Source organism: Schistocerca americana, chromosome 7, assembly GCF_021461395.2.
Source record: "Schistocerca americana isolate TAMUIC-IGC-003095 chromosome 7, iqSchAmer2.1, whole genome shotgun sequence".
Classification (NCBI taxonomy): Eukaryota; Metazoa; Arthropoda; class Insecta; order Orthoptera; family Acrididae; genus Schistocerca; species Schistocerca americana.
The window spans coordinates 134,151,819-134,175,694 of record NC_060125.1 but is presented as its reverse complement, the minus strand read 5'-3'; the positions used below and the strand labels follow the sequence as shown (position 1 = coordinate 134,175,694).

The window sequence follows — 23,876 nt, the reverse complement described above, 5'->3', positions numbered from 1 at the left end:
GGCATACAGCAGGAGGTGTACTGGAGGGGAGGGGTGGGGGAGGGAGGGGTTGGGGCATATCTGCCGCGTACAGGAGGTAGAGGAGAGGGGAGAGGACAGAGCCCTAGGGCACACCTGCAGAGGAGTAGAAGGTGCGGGAATCGGCGTTATGGACGTAGGAGCTGGCGGCGGGAGAGGAAGGAGGCAATCAGATGGACGGAACGTCCATGAAATCATAATGCCTCAAACAAATTGTAGTCCTAAATAACAAGCAAGAATACACCTACAATTTAATAAATTTTGTATCAAGGCTACATACAGCTCCAGTGGTTTTATTTTGAAAGCACTCCTAAAAGCAGTAGTACAATTTGACCACAAAAAAAAAAAAAAAAAAAAAAAAACCACCAGATGTCACACTCTCCTAGAATCACATAGCACAATCTCTACAACTGATGCTTCGAACGCTACATTCGTAGAAGTGCCTCAGTGTACCACTAGATGTCTCTAGCTCTGTATAGGGAAAGGATGGCCAACTTGCCAGTGGCCGCCATTTTGGGTCCACTACTCCGCTGGTGATTAATTGTCTTCTGCAGCACATTTAGCCATTTATATTAAAGACGTGCACTGCTAAAACTGATCGGTGGCTTCGAACGGAACATGTCACATATTTAGCAACAAAAAATCTCAACAAGTTTAAGCTGAATGAGTCGAGAAGCATTTGTTGTGGTGAGCATGAAACACAGTTTTTTCCCTGTTATCCTTTATTAATGGCGAAAGCAGATTTCACAGTTCTGTTTGCGGTATCGGGATTGAACACCTGTTTTCGTAATTAGTGTTAAACAGGTCCTATCCAACAGTCAGCAGGACAAAAGGGAATCAATATTAGTTAGCAAGTGCAAGGAAAAATCCATCGCTAATTTAAAGCTCTGTATCGACTTACTTTTTATTCCTGCTGCTCGATACTACGAAAATTCGCCCAATGTCTATTTTGTTATACGAAATAAAGCACTGGATTCAAATACATGTGCGCGATATCTTAATAAGTAGAATTGATAAACGTGCCTATATGATTACGCATGTTTTATATTTTTTTCAGATCCATCCCATAAAATTTTGTCTGCAAATTGTTCTACGACATTAGGAGAATGATTACGAAAGTACAAGAGATTACAATATTTTTAAAATGTGTTCGAATAGAACTAGGCCTACGATCAAAAGTAGACTGTAGGAAACAGTAACAACTAAGAAACTTCCTGGCAGATTAAAACTGTGTGCCTGACCGAGACTCGAATTCGGGACCTTTGCCTTTCGCGGGCAAGTGCTCTACCATCTGAGCTACCGAAGCACGACTCACGGCCGGTTCTCACAGCTTTACTTCTGCCAGAAAGTTTCATATCAGCGCACACTCCGCTGCAGAGTGAAAATCTCATTCTGGAAACATCCGCCAGGCTTTGGCTAAGCCATGCCTCCACAGTATCCTTTCTTTCAGGAATGCTAGTTCTGCAAGGTTCGCAGGAGAGCGTCTGTAAAGTTTGGAAGGTAGGAGACGAAATACTGGCAGAAGTAAAGCTGTGAGGACCGGCCGTGAGTCGTGCTTCGGTAGCTCAGATGATAGTCGGCACGGTAGCTCAGCGTGTTCGGTCAGAGGGTTAGGAGCCCTCTGTAATAAAAAAAACTGAGCTAATCGATCAACAACGAACTTAAACGGATGTCTTACGACGTCCTCCCCGAGCATATGCAACGAACAAAAGCGAGCAGAATGACATTAAAATAAAAAAAAAAAAAGATGGTAGAGCACTTGCCCACGAAAGGCAAAGGTCCCGAGTTCGAGTCTCGGTCGGGCACACAGTTTTAATCTGCCAGGAAGTTTCATATCAGCGCACACTCCGCTGCAGAGTGAAAATTTCATTCTGGAAGTAACAACTAAATTTATATTGATTTACTGTATATTAGCCGCCAGGTTGCAACTGTAATATTAGTGTCCTGGTAACGTTAATGTTTATTGAATGAAATATTGTAGGTTCGGTAATTGCCTAGTGCATAAATTATTTTCTTTTTGTACATTACGTTGTGTGGAACAAATACAATTCATTACTATGAACACTGTAAATATAAATTTAAAGCATACTGTACAGTCAATCAGGTCAAATATTTTACCCATCATGATAACTTTGTACGGTACCACTCAGTATTTTTCGTTTTATGTGCAAACAGTGGCAGTTTTATCTCTAAGATTTCTGTTTTATGTCACAAGCTGCGACACTGTCCGAATAAAGTAGTGACCCAAATATTGAATAAATTTCCTTTACTTTACGTCTATCGTCACAAATTTTTTGACAACGGATTATCAGTTTCGATCTATAATGACCATCTTCAGATAGACCGAACCCGGTAATCTATTGACAAAAAGATTGTGCCATAGACGTAAAGGAAATTTATTCTATTTTGTAATTAAATTACCATTAAACAATCCTATTAGCTGTTATGCCCTTGTTTTGCTGTTCGAATGGATTGGAAGCTACGTAACAGAAACGTAAAAAGGAGACAAAAACAAAAGGCCAGAAATGAAGAAAATTAACTGAATGGTTAAGTCGAATACCTGCAACTTTTCCCATTGCGATCAATATTCTCCTTCTTGTTGCATTGCTCCCTTCGGAAGGAATTCTGTACAGTTTTCTCCATTTTCGTCTCGAAACGAACAGCCAAAAGCATTGCATTGAGGCATTATTCTACTTAGAACTTGGAAGATACACAACACTTCCTATGCTTCACACGTAACGCTTGGGCCCACAATGGCTGCCAATGTCACGCGACGCGGTTTCAGCCAATCCTGAGGTGCGGACGGATTGCCCAGAAAATAACGTACCGCATTTTTTTTTTCAGCCGAAAGCAATGCTGCGAATGCGAAACGTTACGTGTGTATTATTTGAAGTCTCTTGAGTGAGCCAGCCAAGTTGTCGACACATCCGACAGATAGCGTAGCTGCAGGACAGTTTCAAAATGGTTTCTGCAGGTGAAGTACGTTAAAAGCAACGTGTCGTCATTGAATTACTCACTGCAGGGAAAGAAACTGTGGGGAATATTGACAAAAGCTTGTGCAAAATCTATGGAGCATCTGCTGTCGAAAGAAGTACAGTTAGTCGCTGGGCACGGAGGGTGAGGTCATACGAAGGCGGTTCGGTGAAGCTCCAAGATTTGCAACGGTCGGTGAGACCATCAACAGTTGTCACTGCTGACATGTTGCAGCGAGGTGATGACGTCATTCGCGAGGACAGACGCGTTCCGACTCCGCAGTTGGCGCTGCAACTGTCAATCAGCAAAGGAAGTGTGGATACAATTATCCGCACTCGTGGATATCCAAAAGTGTGTGAATAATGGCTCAACGCGGTGTCTAATGGTGGATCACAAATCGGACAGCGAGAAACATTTGTATTGATTTGTTGCAACGTTTTGAAGCTGAGGGGAGGCCTTCTTGTCCCGAATTGTGACAGCTGATGAAAACTGGGTTCATCATTTTGAGCCCGAAAAAAAAACGACAGTTGATGAAATGGCGTCATTCCCACTCCCCACAGAAGAAGTAATTCAAAGCAACTGCTTCCGCTGGTAAGTCCATGATCACCGTGTTCTGGCACTGTGAAGGTGTGATTCTAATTGATGTGATGCCAAGAGGCGGTACCATTAATTCAGAAACATATGTCAACACATTAACAAAATTGAAGACGCGCTTCTGGCGACTTTGGCGCCACAGCAACCCAGGATATGTTCTGCTGCAACACGATACCGCTCGGCCCCACACACGTCAGAGGCCTTCTGAACACATCGCAAAACAGGGTCGGACGGTGTTACGCCAACCACCCTACAGCCCTGGCCAAGCCCCCTCGAACTTGTTTGGGCCATTAAAGGATGCAATTCGTGGAAGACAGTTTGAGGACGATGAGGAGGTGATTCACACAGTGAAGCAGTGGCTGCGCCACCAGGAAAAGGATTGTCAAAATATCCACGGGTGTGCTGCCGGTCTATAGTGTCCAACGGGCACAATATTTCGGCGATCATACATGTCGCCATCATCAGGTGAACTGATGGACTGAGCTCCTGTGAACGTGCCGGCACGGAGATCCGTACGCTATGGCTGCTCAGAGGGAACTGGGTTCGGTCGCGGCGGCGGCCGATTTAAATACCCTCCGCCCGCGGCGCGCTCCCTCCGCCGTCCGCGCCCCGCGCCACGGTCGCGCGGTGGAACAGATTGCGACGGCGTCTGAGATGACGTCGGAGTGATGGCTCTGTCCGCCGTGGTTGTCACGTTTGCTCGATTTACTCTTGATTAACCCGATCGCTGGTTCCCAAGCCTTGCTAAGATAATAGCCACAGTCACGGTTTATGAGGTCGTCATTGGTGCGAATTTCGATGGCCTCTCTAACAACGCTGTCCCAGTATCTCGACGTCTGTACCAGAATCCTCGTGCGGTCATATTCCATGGCGTGATTTTCCGACAAACAATGTTCAGCGACCGCCGACTTGCTCGGATACATCAGGCGAGTGTGCCTCTGGTGTTCACGGCATCGATCCTCCACGGTACGCATCGTCTGACCAATATACGACTTGCCACATTGACACGGAATCTGGTACACGCCGGCCTTCCTCAAACCGAGGTCATCTTTGGCGCTCCCCACCAGAGCACGAGTTTTATTTGGAGGACAAAACACAGTTCCGACCCGGTGTTTCTTCAGAATGCGAGCGATTTTCCCCGAGAGTGCGCCTGTGTATGGAATAAATGCAGTGCCTACCTCCTCCCTCGTGACTTCGTACCCTCCGCCGCGGGCGGAGGGTATTTAAATCGCCCGCCGCCGCGACCGAACCCAGTTCCCTCTGAGCATCCATAGCGTACGGATCTCCGTGCCGGCACGTTCACAGGAGCTCAGTCCATCAGTTCACCTGATGATGGCGACATGTATGATCGCCGAAATATTGTGCCCGTTGGACACTATAGACCGGCAGCACACCCGTGGATATTTTGACTATCAAATACGCCGGGAGAAACTCAAGAATCACAGGAAAAGGATTGGTACCGACAGGGAATACACGCCCTTGTTTCGCGCTGGAGGAAGGCCACAGAACGGGATGGAGATTACATGGAAAATGGGTGTGTAGATAAAACACCATTCTTTCGTGTTTGTAATTCTCATTGCGTTCAATAAAGAATTGTTGAAGAAAAATGCGGCGCAGTACTTTCTGCGCAATCCTTGTAAATGGTTAATCAGACTTGTTTCACATGATGTTACACTCCCTTTGTCAGAAAAGTTCCAGGACAGGATTCTTTTATTTCTGAGTTTGCAAAACTGAAAAGGAACAAATGTTGTTTTCATGTTACCTGGTCTGTGTGCGTCCTTGAAATGACCTTGGTCATGTTTCCGTTCAAACTCACTACGTGACAGGACTGTGCTTACCCACCGTTTTATTTGGGTTGTTGGCACATTAGCTACGGTGACGCAATGCATGTTGTTACGAGCAAAGAGTGAACATTAAGTTCTGCGTTAAGCTCGGGAAAACACCCAGTGAAACGTTGACAGTGATAAAGCAGGCATATGCAGGGAGGTACTTTCAAGAAATTGTGTTTTCGAGTGGCACAAATATTTCATGAGGTCAGAGATTCAGTACAAGACAATGCCAGAGCTGGTCGCCCGCCTACAGCACATACCGATGCAAACGAGGAGCGTGTAAGGCAGTTATTGCAAGAACACCGTCATGTAACTGTGCGTGAAATGTTAGAAGAACTTAATTTGAATCGTGGTGTATGTCATAAGCTTTTTCGCGAAGATTTTGGGAAACGGAAAATAGTGCAAGACTCCTCCCCCACGTACTAACAGACGAACTGAAAGAGGAAAGACGAAGAACTTCTGCTGAACTACTGATTAGAGCCAGATGTGACCTCCCTTTCTGTCAAAGATTATTGCTGGGGATGCAAGAAGGTGCTACCTGTATCGCCCTCAGAAGAAGCGTCACAAGTGCTAAATGGCGGAGTCCTGGATCACCAGCCTCGGAAAAGGTCAGACGAAAACATCTACATCGAAGTATTAAAACGTCTGTGGCAAACAATTCGACATCGCTGCCCTGATTTGCGGCAGTCTCAAGACTGGTTCTTAGTCCGTGGCAGTGCAAGATCCCATATTGCTTTATCTATTACGAGGTATCTGGCCAGACATTCCGTTTTTGTCATCCCACATCCGCCATATTCGTACGGCCTCTCGCCTTGTAATTTTTTTGTTTTTTGTTACCGCGACTGGAAAAGCAACTGAAAGGAAAGCTTCATCAAGATATATCAGACATCCAGCGGGCTGTGACAAATGAACTTACAAGCATAGTAGTTGAAAATTTCCCAGATCTCCAGAAGCGTTGGCAGCTGCGTATAGATAGTCAAGGGGACTACTTCGATGGGAGCTAGTATCATTATTTGGTAAGTGGAATTTTCTGTTTTCAAAAACACCTGTCCTGGAACCTTAACTGACAAAGGAAGTATTCAGCAAACTTTCTTTTATTGTCTTATTTATTTTTGTCTCTTGAAGAAGAGACATGCTATTTACAGCTAAACTCAGAATACCTTGATTAACTAAAACAGTACAGTTGCTATTGCATTAACATCACACAATTCAATGTCCCATTTTTGAAAAAGTGAGCACACATATATGGGATTTGTTGATAAATGCAGTCATATTCTTTTACAGCAATTCACGCAGGAACTGCTAACAGGTTAAACTGGTTATTCATCTCCGTCAGAGTTATAATGTAAATCTGATGAACGTTATTGGTTTCGACTTCTATAGACCATCTTCAGATCTCTGTCAGAGGCCTGTACGGTAAAGAGTGACATGTAACTTACTCCTCCTAACCTGACTGGCCTGATCAGTGGAATACAGCACAAATAATCTCATTGGGACGTCTTACATTATCACCAACCAACTGCAACTGGCTATCGTAATTGTCCCGTAACTATCACTGGACTGATTAACCCACGAAATTCATCAAGCCGTAAAGTTACTATAAATCTACTTATTCATTGTGTTATTTTGTGCAATATGTCCCTCTCTTATATAGACTATTATCTGTCTACGAAATAGCTATAGAATATTGTTGTGGGGAAATTAACAATTGCAAAAAATTGATTTGTATCCACTTGTGAGTAGGCGAGCGTAGGCGAAAAGTGGCTACAGTTTCTGTTTATACTCTGGATTTAGTTTAGTGTCTGTTCTCACTTGTATGTGCGACGAACTGAATTGCACCTGTGTATTTCACTATGTTGACTAGTGTATACTAACTTATTCTAAGTTTTTGTGTATCTTTTGATCTAGCTACCTCTTCGGTTAGTGTTATATTCCTTGTGCTCTAGACAAACATTCATTAAAGACGAATAACGAGTGCACCCATTGTGTACGGATCGTGGGGTATTGGCCAATGTCTGCAAACAGTTGGAAGCTTTGTCTGCAAGGGTCAACAGGCTCAGGTTGTTGCCAGGGCTACAGTGGCAATGGGGCACCTGAGACGAGTGCATTTGCACCTAGGGAGCCGATAGTGTCCCCCGGGATCCCTGATTTCACAGCATCGTCCTGATCTGTCGACACCCGTCTGACGGTGAATGGTCAACAGTGGTGGTATCGCGAAACTCTGGGCGGAAGGCGATAGTGCGTATTGGCTGCACGGTTGTCCCCTTACACCTTAAAAGTGGGTTTGAGGCATTGCTCGCAGCTTAAAGTAAAACTGTGCCAGCACAGGACGCTTTAAAAGGCTGATCTTGAAAGAGCACAAGTGCACAGCGTGGAATTCCTCGTCACTGTGTGCTCCAACTTTAGACGGATCATGGAGCCCCTTACAGAAAAAGCGGGTACCGCAAGGAGGAAGGCCAGCGCCCAGTCTGTTCGTTTGCTGGCGAGGTCATGCCCGAGATTCATTCCATTTCATACGTTGCGTATTTAAACACATGCTGCGTAATATTGTAAAAGCAGGTCGCACCAATTACACTTTTGTGTATAATGAAACATTGTTCCACGTCACTAGTAAAAATTGTTTTGATCAGTAAATAAGTGGGTAGTAACAGTGGGTAACAAGGAAAATTAAATTAGTTGAAGGAAATGGAGGATGTAAAATAATAGATAGGTTTGTTTGTAAATAACTCATCTGCTACCAGTCACTATTTTCTTATTTTATTTTTCGCACGACGCGTTTCGGGAAATGATTCCCATTTTCAAGTGCGTGTTTTGTGTTTGTTATGTCATCCCTATGTGATGATGTCGATGAGGGAGATTCTGCTTCATCTCGTTGACTTTACTGCAATATATAAGGAAACACGCGATTTTTTAGTTCGTTACCGATCTTTTTGTGAAGTTGGTGGCGAAATTTAGAAGAATTTGTACTTACAGTTTCTTTATGGTCCATTTGTGCGGAGTCTCACACACACTAAACTATAACTACAAATTCTTATAAATTTCGCCACTAACTTCACAAAAAGATCGACAACCAACTAAAAATTCGCGAGTTTTCTTATATATTGCAGTAAAGTCAACGAAATGAAGCAGAATCTTACACATCGACAACATCACGTAGGAATGACATAACAAACACAACAAACGCACTTGAAAATGGGAATCATTTCCCGAAACCGCGTCGTGCGAAAAATAAAATAAAGAACTTCGTGACTGGTGGCAGGTTAGTTATTTACAAACAAACCTATTGCTTTCACAGTCGCAGGCTTTTAGAACCATTTATAATGGATCAAATCAAAATAACAGGTGTTAGTAATTTAGGAGAAAATGATAGAAAGATACGATCTGCAGATCTTCTTTTCCTGTTAAAACGAAATATTAAATATTAATTACGGTTCGCCTTGTTGCTGTTCCAAGTCGAAGGGCCTCGGCAGAAACATCGAACCTGTCTCATAGGAAGTGGCATGCAAAATTATGTTTTCTTATCTTACTAAGTGAAATACAGCAAGAGTGATCCTGTGTGTTCTTGTTTCTACAGGCTAACAACTAGTACTACTTACTACATGTTTTAAGTTGTTATGTAGTTCATATTTGTGTTGCTATGAGGAGCAGTCAAATGAAAACCGAACACCCGACCTGGATTGGTTCCATTCAAAAGTAATCAACACACGCGTTAAGATATTCATCACAGTGGGAGGCGAGACAATCAATTCCCGTATCCTAGAGCGCGGCCGGACGGATCCACAGCCGTACCCACTGTTGCACTTCTTCATCCGAATGTAACCGACGTCCATGTATGTCTTTCGTCAGGTCGCCAAAGATGTGAAAATCACGCCATGAAAGATCTGTGTTGTACGGAGGACGTGGCAGTGTTTCTCAACCACATCGCTGACGTGTAGCCTTCATCCGATTGACAGTGTACCTGAATTGATCATCTCGTCTTCTACTGACATAAATGTTTTAACGCGTGTGTTGATTATTTTTGAATGTAATCCTCCCATAGTCCCATTGGGGCAGGTGTGTGGTTTTCATTTGACTGCCCCTTATATACGTAGACTTAGTTGTTCGTGTTATAAATGTGCTGTTATGTTTGTTTGTATGATGCCGTTTGCCTTAGTCAACGTCATGGGTGAGAGGGCAGCATCAGAACTTATGCTTCGAGCCTCGTCTCCCCGTGTGGCGTATTACTTACATGTAATGATTGTTCAATTGTTTTCATTAGTCATTTTCCTTTTCATTGTTTAGTTATCATATTTAAAAAGTAGTTTAGATACATGGACCAGTCGCGTGCTATGTCTTCTTATCTATTTTAGGTGTTATGCTCCTTACGTCACGAGTTTACCTTTGTCTCATATTGTTGTTGTATTTGTTTCTTCCTCTGTGTCTTTTTCTACATCAATATCTGTGTCTATGTCTGAGTTTGTGTCCCAAGGATCGTGTTGTCTATTTGTTGTACGTCTGTTCGACATATTCCTACGTATTTTGTTGTCTATAGACACGTAGTGTTTTTGAAACATTTCACCACTGTTGTCTAAAGCACGCAATTTCTTTCATGTCATCGTCTATAGGTGTTACGTGTGTGACGGTGCTGCAATGTAATGTCACGTATTCAGGAGACTCGTAGGTCCTCATGTGGCGCTCTGGCTGAGACCCATAGGCCGTGGCTAGTCAGTAAGTGAACCACGCCACTACTGGGATCCGCATGCTTCAGTTTCAGTCGTTCCAGTACTGAACTATGTGCGTTTTCAGCAGAAGAAGTTGGTGCAGGGATGGGAATTGACAGAAATTTACCTATCAAAGAAGAGTTGACTCACGATGTGTTATTACAAAGAGTTTTAAAACAGCGGGAGGCCCCAGGAACTGAGAGCGACGAAGGAGAAATGCCTTGGGCTGAGGCTTCAGGAGTCTTAAACACTTTTGTGAAATTCGCTAAGGGTAGCCAACACTACAACGTTTCTGAAGTCATGAATGTTCATATCACATATAACACTTGTTTTTAATTAAATTTTGAAGAATGTAATCTTCCTACTAGAGAACTTTTATTTGCGAGTATCGCAATAAATACATATACAGATTTCTCTAGTAAGAAGATCACATTTTTAGAATTTACAGATCGCTTTCCTGCTGTTAATATCAGGTAATCATAATTCAATATTGTTTTTACAGAAACGTAATACAAGTTTATGCTTTAATCTCTCATGTTGTGTTTAATAAATAATAATTATTTGTTTTTGTAAATTAAAACTATAGGTTGTGCCTGTATCCCTGTCTTTAAGCCAGCTTTTAAAAAGTGCCACTGATAAAGCGGCGTATTTGATAATCTGCCATTGACAGATTCCCGACAATGCCGGATAATCAAGGTCCTACCATGCCAGGGAGAGAAACTTATCTGAAGCCAGATGTTACTTGCAGTGAAATTCAAAATTTTTATTGAAATATATATATCACAAATATATGTTGAATGCCGGCGGTGGAGGCGTGCTGATATATATATATATATATATATATATATATATATATATATATATATATATATATACGATAATATCTAGTGATTCCGAATGCGAAATAATTTCGGTGAGGATAAGTGTTTCCTGCTCATGTTATAGCAATAGGTGGAGATATCAATTTACCAGCAATAGGCTGGGAGACTCAAGTTATTAAGGCGATTAGTAGGCACAGGGAATCGCGTGAGCTTCTAATCAGAGAACCGACTCGTGACAATAATATATTAGGTCTCCTGGCTATGCTCCCTGTTTACAGCATACTGAATACGGCTTTAAATTGGAATGTAAGGAAAGGTAGGAAGATATTTCTGGTTGGCAAGAGTAAAGTGAAAAATTCATCTCGAGGACCCAAATTATGGAACATTAATGGGCAAAGTTCACGAATACTCCGTAAAGGGCGATCAAAATATTTTCATTTATAAGGGTGTACAGTCCAGAATTGGTATGCCAGTCAGGTAAACTCGCCGTGAGCACTGAGGCAATCGTACTGCCGACGCTCCAGGCTGAAGATACCCCTTCGGTAAAACACTGTATCCTGCTACCTGGAGAAGTCCTTAAATGTCTGGTGCACATCCTTGTCCGAGTGGAATCGTCGACCCTTCAAGGCTTTTTGTAAGGGACCGAAGGCATGACAATATCAGGGGGAGAGATCAGAACAGGGCACTTGATATGGCGTAACTTCGGCGTTACATTTGCGATATGGGGACGTGCGGTATCACGAAGCAGCGGCAGCAGCAAGTTTTCGACAGACAGGATGGCCCACACACACTCTTCATTGTCCAATGGATGTGTACCGGTGTTTGTCCCTCAGCAGCTGAGAAACGAATAACAGCACGCTGGTCCTGTTTGGACGGATTTGGTAATAACCTCACCATAGTTCACGTTTCCCCTTTATCGCACGCACGTCGCATCGGAGTCCCGATACGTTGCAAGCAATGCCCTCCAACGGAAACTTTCTAAGCGCCCCTTATACAACACGCCTTAGACAGGTACATACCGAGGGAAATTGTGAAGGATGAGAAAGAACAGCCGCGGGCAGAAAACCCTGTTAGAAAACTACTCCGCAGGCAGAGACTGTTTCACTGCAAATTTAAACGTAGCGAAAGCTTCACAGACAGACAAATACTAAACGAGGCCAAAATTAGCTTAAGGAGAGCCATGCCTGAAGCAGAGAACAAATTAGAAAGTAAAATTCTTTCTACCAACATGACAGATAATCCTAAGACGTTTTAGTTAAATGAGGAAACGTATCAAAGGTATTTGCCCAGACACTCTGAGACGATAACGGTGTCGAACTGGAGGATGATAGAGAGAAGAATGAAATACTGAACTCCTTTTTCTAAACCTTTTTCACCTAGGAAGATCGTGCTGTGGTTCCTCCTTGAAACGGGAGATATCCAAAGAAGCGATCACGGGACAGAAAAGCATACTACACCACTCAGCCGAGGAAAGGCCACTGGACGTGAGGGGATGCCCCTGTGACTCTGCATAGAATATGTGAAAGAACTTGCCCCTCTTCAGGCAGGAGCGTACCCCGGGTCGCTGGAGGAACGGAGGTCCCTGGTGATTAGAGAAAAGATCAGGTCATCCGCGTTTGCGAGAAGATTCGTCAAACACAGTCACAAACCTGGAGTCCTACGAGGTAGCTTACAAAAGCCTTTTCGCGCAATACTTGAATATTACCTGTTAGTCTGGGATCCATGCCAAATAGGACTGATAGAAAAAATAGAGACGATCCAAAGAAAAATAGCGCGTTTCGTTACAGTTTCATTTAGTGAGCGCGAAAGCGTCACACATGTGTTCAGCCGACTGCAGTGGCAGACGCTGCAGAGAGAGGCGTTCTGTATCACGCCGTGGTCTAACAGTCGCTCTTCACGTCAACCATTAGCGACTGGAACAGAAATGGCGTGGAGGGTTGAGGGAAACGGGAGGGGAGGGGAGGGGAGGCTGGGCGAGGAAGCGTCGTACACAAAGTACCTTATGTACGTGTCCATCTTTCAATATCGTTGGCTATTTCACTTTATTTAAAATGTGCACTGCTACCAAGTTGATCAATAAAAGGCTCATTTTGCTTTGTGGTTGTTAGAAAACTGCTCCTTGCACATGAAACTTGCAGGTATGAAACGCAACGAATACGCGGTTTATAAGAAGTCAAGACTATCAGAGAAACTGTATGACTGCTGTCAATAGCCATCATTAGAGTCGTATAAATTTTAGCTTCTCTTTATCGCTTGATTTGCAGCATCATTCTCAATATTTACTGTAATTTGAAGTCCTGACGTTAATTACATCTGCGTCTACATATATACTCCGCTAGCCACCAAGCGGTGTGTGGCGGAGGGCACAATTCGCGCTAAAGTCATATTTCCCCCCTCCGTTCCACTCGCGGATCGCGCGAGGGAAAAACGACTGCCTGAACGCCTCAGTACGAGCTCTTATTTCCCTTCTCTTCGAGTGATGATCATTACGCGATTTGAAAGTTGGTGGTATTAATATATGCTCTACATCCTCGGTGAAGATTGGGTTTCGGAATTTAGAGAGCAGCCCCTTCTGTTTAGCGCGTCGTCTATCTGCAAGTGTGTCCCACTTCAAACTTTCTATGAGATTTGTAACGCTCTCGCGATGTCTAAATGTACCAGTCACGAATCTTGGCGCTCTTCTTTGGACCTTCTCAATCTCTTGAATCACACCCAACTGGTAAGGGTCCCATACAGACGAACAATAAGACTGGACGAACTAACGTATTGTAAGCTATTTCCTTTGTTGAAGGACTGCATCGCTTCAGGATTCTACCAATAAAACGCAATTTAGAATTCGGCTTACCCGTTAGTTGTGTAATCTGATCATTCCATTTGAGATCATTTCGAATAGTCACACCCAGATACTTGACTGATGTTACCGCTTCCAAAGACTGATCATTTACTTCGTACTGATACATTAAGGGATTTTCGCCTTGTTATACGCAGTAGATAACACTTACTAATATTGAGAGGTAACTGCCAGTCATTACACCACGCATTTATTTTCTGCAAATTCTCATTGATTTGTTCACAACTTTCGTGTGATACTACTTTCCTGTAGACTACAGCATCATCGGCAAACAGTCCAAGGCCGCTGTCAATACCATCAACCAGATCGTTTATGTAAATCTTAAAAAGCCGAAGCCTATTATGCTTCCCTGGAGCACAGCTGATGTTACTCTTGTTTCTGTTGAAGTTATCCCGTTCCGGACGACATACTGCTCCCTGTCTGTTAGAAAACTTTCTTTCCAACAGCATATGTCATTGGATAGACCGTAAGCGCGCACTTTTTGTAGCAAGCGACAGTGCAGAACTGAGTCGAACGCCTTTCGAAAGTCGAGATATATGGCATACGTTTTATATGAATTGATACCGCAGATAAATAAAGAATATGAGTTGGTAAACGGTCTGATGTTACTTCGTATGGGAAGACCAATTACATCAGAACATTTTGCATCCAAGTTTTTTTCTGTTATTTCTGATTTAAAAATTGGAAAGATGGACTTTCAGCGGTTCCAAACAGAGCCGGATTAAGGCGCAAGCGACACAACCCGCCGCTTAGGACGCCAAGCTGAGAGGGGCGTAAGTGGCGCCAAAGTGTAAGATATGTAAACGGTGCGTACCACCGTATTATTAGTGAAAACTGACAGGGGAGGGAAAAGGAAAGGGGGGGAGGGGGGAGGATGGGTTGGGGCGCCACTTGTGTGGAAAAGAGTTCTCGAATCAGCCGTGGGTTCCATAGGGCATATAATTACATAATGGTCACAGTATCACAGATGACTATTGTTTTCGAAGTTCTCGTAAATAGGCGACTACCTTGCTATTTCTCTGTAATGTCTACTAGCTATCTAAAACGAACCTGCAGTGTTCTGATTTCTATGCACAAGACCACTATAATGATATTAGCATTGCTGATCACATTAGAACGAATGTTTTTGAGTTTTGTGCTCAATACGTCATTTGGCAGGCTCAGAACTGAATCGTAACTTGTCAGAGAACAAAACAAAGCTACATCCGTAGTCCCCACATCTGCGATGTTCTTCCTTTCATTGTCGTGGGACGATATGTTGTGTTGTTAATGGGGGTCTCACCATGGAATCACGAAGCAATTTTGATGAAGACGACTGTGGAAAGTTTTAGATGAAATTCTGTCCCCTTTTGCTGTTTACTGGGATTACTGCAACAGAGTTCCGTTACACTTCCTATTACGAAGAACTTTTCTGGAAGTAGCACCTGTGATCGACTTTTCATTAATCTTCTTGGAACTTCTCCCGCTGTACGTAATCGAGGCAACAGTCATAAAATTTCCCCTCGGGCACTCCAGAGCCACTTACTAGCTAAATTTACGACTGACCAGCGCAATTCCTGTAGAACAGGAATTCTCTTTACTACCCGCAGTCTCCATTGTGAAAGCCAGAGTATTTTGCGGGACGCACGTGTTCCTGATTTAATATTTAAAGGTGCTGGATAAAAAATAATTTTTTTTTACTGGTAACATTGTCAGACGCACGCTTAGAATGAGATTTATGTATAGTAATTTAGTAAAATAAATATACCGAATGTTGGTAACGTAAAAGGTTTCAAAAAGATTCATCCGAGTTCCGCAGAATAAATTTTCAACGTGAATGAAGATAGGAACTGCTGACGAATTTTAACTTACGCACAGGCCTGCAACGTTTTTATTTTCAAAAGAACCATACAATTTTCCAACGGTATATTTTTCAATTGGCAATTCTGAGCCTACGATTTATCTTAGAAGACATGTTAAAGAAACGAAAATCTACGTCTACGTATAGCATTTGCAGAGTTAGAGAAAGCTTTTGACAAAGCTGTCTGGAATATATTCTTTGAAATTCTGAAGATTGTTGTTGATGCGATTTTCAGTCCAAAGACTGGTTTGCCGCAGCTGTCCACATTACTCTATCCTCTACAAGGCCCATCACCTCCAGCGACCTGCTGCAACCCACATCCGTTTCAACATGCCCACTGCACTCGTCTGTTGGTATCCCGCTGCAATTTTACTCCCATCACTTTCCTCCTATAACAAACTGACAATTCCTTGATGTCTCAGAATGTGTCTTTCCAACCGATTCCTTCTTTCAGTCAAGCTATGCCATAAATTTCCTTTCTCTCCAATTATTTTCCGTACCTCGGCATTAGTTACGCGATCTGCCCAACTAATCGTCAACAGCCTTCTGTAGCACCAAGCCTCAAAGGATTCTTTTCTTTCCTTTCTGGACTCAATCTTCCACGTCCCGCTTCCATATAAGGCTACACTCCAGACAGAAACCTACAGAAAGTCTTCCTGACACTTAAATTTGTATTTGATCTTAACAATTTTCTCTTCCTCAGAAATACTTCTCTTGCTAGAGCCAGGTCTGTATTTTATATCCTCCCTACTTCGGCTGCCATCAGTATTTTGTTGCCCAAATACCAAAATTTATCTATTACTTTTAGTGTATCATTTCTCCTGAGCTTTGCCTGATTTAATTCGATTACAGTCCACTACCCTTGTTTTGCTTATGCTAAAATTCTGCTAACAAAAAACTTTCGCTACTGCATAGCAACTTACCAGTCCTATTAGATGAATAAATACATTGACATTCTTCAATCTTGCTGTGTGTTACTGTTTTGTTATTATGCTGTTGTTTACTGTTTAGATTATTGAGACTATGATGTATGTGACATGAAAAGAAGAGGAGCGAACAACTGAACTAGAATCATTAAACTGAAACCAAGTTGTCCATCTTTGTGGTAATTTAATGAGGGCAGATCTGTGGGGGAGATTCCCTTCTACACACAGAACTGCCTAACTAGACTTACCGAATGTGAGCACCTTTATACTGTGTTCGTTAACAGGACATACTTTATTTGTTGAACAGGGTAACGTGTACCGCTTTTCCATATCGTGGGCGAGGATTTTACCTGCCGGTGACTTGAGCTCCATTAACCAAGCGGGAATAAATCACTACAGCCAACTCATCGATGCTTTGCTGGAGAAGGGCATCACTCCACTGGTAAGAAACGTCAATATGTAAGCGCAGTGTCGACAAAATGAACCTTTCTATTACTGCCCCTCAGGCCATTACCAAGTGACAGCTGATTAGATTCCGGAAAGAACAATGGTGTACAAGAAACCGAGCCTTGTTAACACTAGTCAGTTCTTAATTGACGATTGCCCAATAAGCAGATAACCGGCTACTAATAAACAACTATTAGTGGAGCTAACGCAATTTTTTTTCATCCTTAAATATGGAATAATTTACCAAGGAGCGAGCTAGTTATACGTTAACATAAAATTATAACTTTCACATTGTCTAATTTTTTAAGAAGCTTTTGAGCTTCTCTCATTTTCGTTGAGCTTATTGCCTTAGTTGTTGAGTAAACCTACAGGAAATATTTCTGTGGAACGTTGTAAGTATTCTACTAATTTAGAGCTGTTGTCTATCTCTATTACGCTAACGTTAATGGCTACACAGTAACTATTCGCTGTTTTCTTGTTAAGCTGCTCTGCACGTTCCAAGTTTTGTTGGCTCCTGCAATTTTTCTCGTCTCTCCTAAGTTCTACCGCATATAACGATCGGGCTGCGTGTGATTATGATACTGCTATTGAATTTCAGGGGACAGCGATTCAGATTCTCATACTAACATTCAGATTTTTTGTTTCCGTTTTTCTGCCTAAGTCGTTTAATGTAAATCCGTTGAAAAGGACACTTCCGGTTTCCTTCACCATCCTTCGGCATCCCGAGCTTGGGATTTGTCTGTAAATGTCCTTGTCGTCGACGGGACGTAAGAACACAACACTTTTCTCTCTTCTTCCGCCTGTGGGCTGTGGCACACGCATTCCTTAGCTGTTTCATCTCCTGGTAGCTATTTTCCATAGATTTCTTAGAAGTTTACAATAAAATCGCAATCATAGAACTTTTAAGAACCATAACGAGGGTGTTTTACCAGATATTTAAGCGTAAGAGCTAGCAGTTAGAATTTATTAAATGAGTAAGTTTCCTTACGTAATCCGCTCTTACAGCTGACTAGCTATTGGGGTTGGGTTGCTTATTTCTCTCTGTTCGTTATTTAATTATTACCGGTGTACCCCCTTTTCCTTTGACATGACTTCCTTAAGGGTTTACTGCTATTTCACCCAATATACGATGGAATACTCATCAGCACTGAGAAGCTCTGTGACAACTTCGACCTAAGGTAGTTTGCAATTTGATGTATGAAGTCAGTATAATAATTTACAGACAAATTGTGAAGCTGAACGATTTCAAAGTGTCCTGCAATACGACTGGACTTGCCCTTTGTCTTTTTTAACTATGGATCTCTTGGTACATCTTCAAATTTTTTAGTTCCATACTCCCGGAAAAATAGTGTTCCAAATTAAGGGTCAAATATCCTACTACTGGTTGAAACGTGGCAATGTACTAAAAGCAAAAGCAAAAATGTAAAATTGTATTTCTGCAAAATTTTAGTTATGCTCTTAAATACACAATATATCTGATACGCTGACAAATTTAAAAGAAATGAACGTGTAACTTTTTTTTTTCCACAGGTGACAATGTACCACTTCGACCTTCCGCAGAAACTCCAAGAACTGGGCGGTTGGACGAATCCCTTTATCGCAGACAATTTTGTTGACTACGCAAAAGTTCTTTACGACAACTTTGGCGACAGGGTAAGAGTGATGTCTCACTGCAGCTTGTTGCGTGAACCATTGTAATTTGTCTCAGTCTGTAGAGTGGTATCCCATTTTGTCTCACATGCAGTTTGCTAAAGATAAATGGGCTTTAAACTGCCGCTACGCTGTTTGGTTTGAAGGTGAACTGGACAGCTGGGTTTGTGGAGCCTGCTAGGTTACAGAAAAATCTGATAAAGATAAAATGTTATCATGAAATTCCTACTACAAAATATGGGATATGCAGTACGATTTTTTCTCCCCCCGAACAGCCACTGCAAAAATTCGACCGCTTGCTCTAGCACATCATTCATTTACGTTTATCTGCAGAGAACATTTAGAGGTGAGAAACTGCTGGTTTTTAGACTTGTAGCTCGTAGTAAATGCGGAATCCAGGTGCTGTTTTGTGAAACCGTGTTCTTGGAAAACGCACTTTTTCTGTTTGCAATGTCTTTAAGTGTCCTATGCTATGGGAAATTACGACGGAAGTGATTACACGAAGGTTTATGTCTGTAATATGGGTAACTTCAGTGATTTTACAAACTTTGATTCTTTGTTTTTGCATTATCGAATACCCATAGACATCCAAGTAGATTGTGACCAGTGTGCGGGTGCTTCATTTCTCCAGCTCTTGTTTATTACAGTCCCACTCACACACTAAATATACATTGTTATTTCTGCTTCAAACTAGTAAGTGTGACAATAAAGTAACGCGGTGACGTCCAGAACAAGGGAAGTAGCCACCTGAGTGACTGATCGGTAGGGCTGACTTCCACATGTCAGAATCTGTCTGAGAGATGTATGCGCATCGTACAAGTGTGGCTGCAACAAATAATTTGTTGAAGTATGACTCGCACGACCTCGTGCACTACCTCATATGAACTACCATCTATTTTGTATTGTAACTAAGGGAACAATGTGTCCTCACGAATAACTTGTCTGGGTTACTCAGATACCTTCTGGGTTATTGTTGTTGATTATTCTTCAACAATACACTGTTTTTTTCATCAGGTAACCTTCCATTCGGAAAGTGGGTGTACTCAGCGACTATTATGTGGCTTATAAATTACAGAGTGCAGCAATCAGTCGTCCTTTTGCTAGATTTTATTACGCAAATCCAGATTTCGGCTACTGGCTAGCCATTCTCAATGCACTATTTTCTATTCTCGGTGCATGTAAGTTCCTGTTGCTCGGGCGTCAAACACATTTCTTTGCATCGAGCGTACAATGTTTGGAAGACCACATGTTGTCGATTTTTTGGAAAACTGGTTTTTGTTGTACCGAGGTAATGTGGACAAACACATAACGTCAATATGTCACCGTATCCTGCAAGTTTCTCCATACGGTACAACACGTTTCTCCATAGTGTTCAACATCCTGAAACAATGAAATAGTCAGGATTCCACCATTAGTTCTTATTTGTAGAGTAGTAGATGTCAAACAACAACGATATCTTTTATCTGTACATAAACACGAATAACCTACAAACTAAATTGGCTCAGTGGAAGCAGCTGTCATTTTGAACTTTGCATCGAAAATCGAGCGTACAACCTTTGGAAGACCTCATATGGATTTTTGGAATAAAGCAATAATTCAGACATGTTTAGTGGCATACACGACAATCTTTTGTACTTCCTGTGTTGCTATCTCTAAATTTGTGTCAGCAGAATCAACACATGACAGTGCGTTTAAGTGGAAAACGTTGGTATCCAATATGCGGCACTTTCGGTTTTCCCTGTATCCCTCTTAGAATTAAAAAGTTGTTACAAATTATTGAAGTGTTTCGCTTACATCCTACAGCTTTATTTTTTGACATAATACAGCAAGATTGAAACAGAAAACTTACCACTTGCAATTTCTACATGCCCTTGTGAGTTTTGGATGAGTCTGAATTAGCCTCACGAATTGAACAATATGTGGAAGAAAATGTTTTTCACGGAAAAGTTGCATTTGGGAAAAAAGCAACATCTTTTTTCTTAGTGGTCTAGTGAGTAGGAACGATTTGGGTCAAAGAAATTCGTCGAACTACCATGGTCCGCAGCTCGTGGTCGTGCGGTAGCGTTCTCGCTTCCCGCGCCCGGGGTTCCCGGGTTCGATTCCCGGCGGGTCAGGGATTTTCTCTGCCTTGTGATGACTGGGTGTTGTGTGATGTCCTTAGGTTAGTTAGGTTTAAGTAGTTCTAAGTTCTAGGGGACTGACAACCATAGATGTTAAGTCGCATAGTGCTCAGAGCCATTTGAACTATTTGAACTACCATGTAGTGCATAAACTAAATAGCAAAAGTTAATATGTTATGTTCAGTATCACGTAGCGCCTTTTTCCTCATGAGTGGTATGGATACAGAGCCTTTAAGGTATGCTTCAAGTGGCTGCCACTTATCAGCACTATGGTTGCTGAAATCTAAGACGGCAATGGCAGGAAATCATAAAAAATGCAACAGGCCACAGGCGGAAAATTAAAAAATATCCAATATGGCTTTGGCAGAAATTAAAAAAAAAATCCACTATGGTGGAACTAGCCCAGTTGTCGTACATTTAAAATGTGGGAACTCAAAAAATCCAGGATGTATTCCAGTAGTGCTGCGTAACACCTCTATCACAGTCTACATCCATGTTCAAAAGTTTCTAAATATCCTGTAATATATATTAAAAATATATAAAGATATTGACAGTACTGCAGTATTTCCATATCTGTACCATTTATAAAAAAATTGAGATTCATTTGTTTTGTGTAAGTTGACACAACATTCAGAAGTATACAAATGTTCCGTTTTTTTCTTGCCATACTTAATAGTTCCCAAACAATCTGAATTATTTAACAAAAAATGTATAAACCCCCCACATGAATACACATTTTTTTCCTCCCATTCTCAGCACGGTTCACCTGATCTCACACATATGCTGTGATGAAGGAGGCAGGTGTGTGTGGGGTGGGGGGGGGGGAGGGGGAGGAAGGTTGGGCTCTATGTATGAGACATAAAGGAGGCAGTGATAAGATGTGTACTTATGGTTTGTCAGCAGTCTGAGCTTGCTGGCTAAGCATTTTGTTTCTCTGAACAAGTCTTGAATTGCTGACATCGGCAAGTCTCAACTTGCTGTCTAATCACTTTAGCTTACTGGAACAAGTCACAAATTGTCAGAACAAGACTACAATTACTTATTCCATGCCGTATAGGGCAATCTGTTACAATTTTCTGGAATGAAGATAATGTACAGGGGTATTTGTTAGAATTTCATGCAACAATAGTGATGTGTAGGTCAGTTTGTTACAATTATGTTTCATACTTGGGATTTTGAGAGCAAATAGTTGGCACCAGCTTATGGCACATACACTATCAGCTTCTGGTGTTAGAATACAGTAGCTGGCAGTCACATTATGACAACTGTCCACCATTGTCACACAATAATATTCACTACATGTTCAGGGTGATTGTAGTCACCGTCATTGGGCAATGGAAATCACCATACAACTGAGCATGAGTGGCCAACAATAGTATCCACCATGAATGTGGTATAATGCCAGTCTTCGTGATCAGGGGGTAGTCAGTCACCACATCAGCTGACCGTCATTGCCTCCGCTGTGTACTGGGTAATGGTAGTCATCATGATTGGTGTAATGGAAGTCACCTTGTATAAACTGACCATTGTTGCCCCACCCAATAGTATCTGGGGTAACGATAATCGCTATGACCAGGATAATGCCTGTGGATGCTCATCTGTAACATGGCGACGTATAGGGTAGTTTTTTATAATTTTATGTAATAATGGAGATGTATGTGAGTAATTTTTTAATGTTGCAGTAACATAGCAATGTATGGAACATTTTTTTACAATTTTGCTATAACACTGTCATGTAGAACGCAGTGAGTTAAAATTTTGTTTTAACATAACTACATATGGGACAGTTCGCTACAATTTGCTGTAAGATGACGGTGTATGGGATAATGTCTTACACTCTGTTGAAATTTTGCAGTAACGTCATGATGAATAGGGCATTTAGTTACAATTTTGCGATAAAATGGCGATGCATGGTTCAGAGTGTCATGTAGTCTCCGTTGTGCGACCGTATAAGTTAGCGTATCAGCAGAAGATGGGAAACATTTTATACTGCAAAACATGGTTAATATCCTAGCATGGGGTCACTATAATGTTTGGGTGACTGAAATGTAATTGAAAGGGGATAGTTGAAAACATAGCAATCCTCATGTTGTGTCTATACAAATGTGTATTAGTACTCTTCAGGCTTTCCTGGCGATCTAATGACATCTTGGGTTGTCGGGTGTTCTGCCGGATATCAGCGTTGTACTTGCACGATATTTCGGTCACGTAGCTCGTAACCTTCATCAGGTGCGACCTGAGACTGGTCTCAGGTCGCACCTGATGAAGGTTACGAGATACGTGACCGAAATATCGTGCAAGTACGACGCTGATATCCGGCAGAACACCCGACAACCCAAGATGTATTAGTACTATTCAGTATGTTATTTCATTGACGTGTCATATAGCTTACATTGTGAAACCAATAGGTGAGTTCTTGACAAATACTCTTTAACCTTTAAATTAGATGAGCACCAGTGCCTTTTGCGTTTTGTAGCTTTATGGAACAAATCTTTAATATTGTGGTAAATAAACAGACAATTTTTGGTTTCGTTAAAGTGTGGTATGAAGATCAAACTAAGCACAGATCAGTAGTGCCAATATGCTAGCTATGTGTCTTTTTTTGCAGTTATAGAACAATTAACTCACAACAGGAATGCCAGTTGGGTTTCATACTTGACGTATTTATGTAGTTTGATAAATAATACAGAAAATTTTATTTTGTAAATTGTGTATTATGGTAAGTGACCACATGTGGTTTCTACATAGATATTTAACTATCTTAATAAATGATTTTATTTTGGCGCAAATATAGTATTTTCGGGACATCAGACGTCCCTCTCAGTGTGTGAAAGCTTCTTCGCTATTTTGTTTGTCCATGTTGTGTTTACATTTCGTATTCGGTGTATTACGAAGCTAAACTTGCATGCTACGAATATATGAAATATAACGATACAACACGTTAAAGATGTCACACCAATTTTATTATGATTTGCTGGGCTGAAGTGTTGGAAAAAGTAACATTAGTTGTTACACATGTTAGCACAGCTATGTCCATGAACAATGTATAAATGAAGTTGTAAGTTAGCCAGTAAAAAAGGTGTTATCTCCCCCTGTCCCCCCTTAAA

At 41.8% G+C, this 23,876-nt stretch overlaps 1 protein-coding gene across 1 annotated transcript in view; it reads left to right on the top strand.

Moving 5' to 3' along the window:
- Positions 1 to 23,876, top strand: part of LOC124622195 (myrosinase 1-like) — a 224,212-nt gene that overhangs the window by 50,691 nt on the left and 149,645 nt on the right. The window contains exons 4-5 of the mRNA XM_047147846.1: positions 16,860 to 16,994; positions 18,530 to 18,652. Coding sequence (XP_047003802.1) covers positions 16,860 to 16,994; positions 18,530 to 18,652 — 258 coding nt within the window. The remainder of the gene's footprint in view (positions 1 to 16,859; positions 16,995 to 18,529; positions 18,653 to 23,876) is intronic.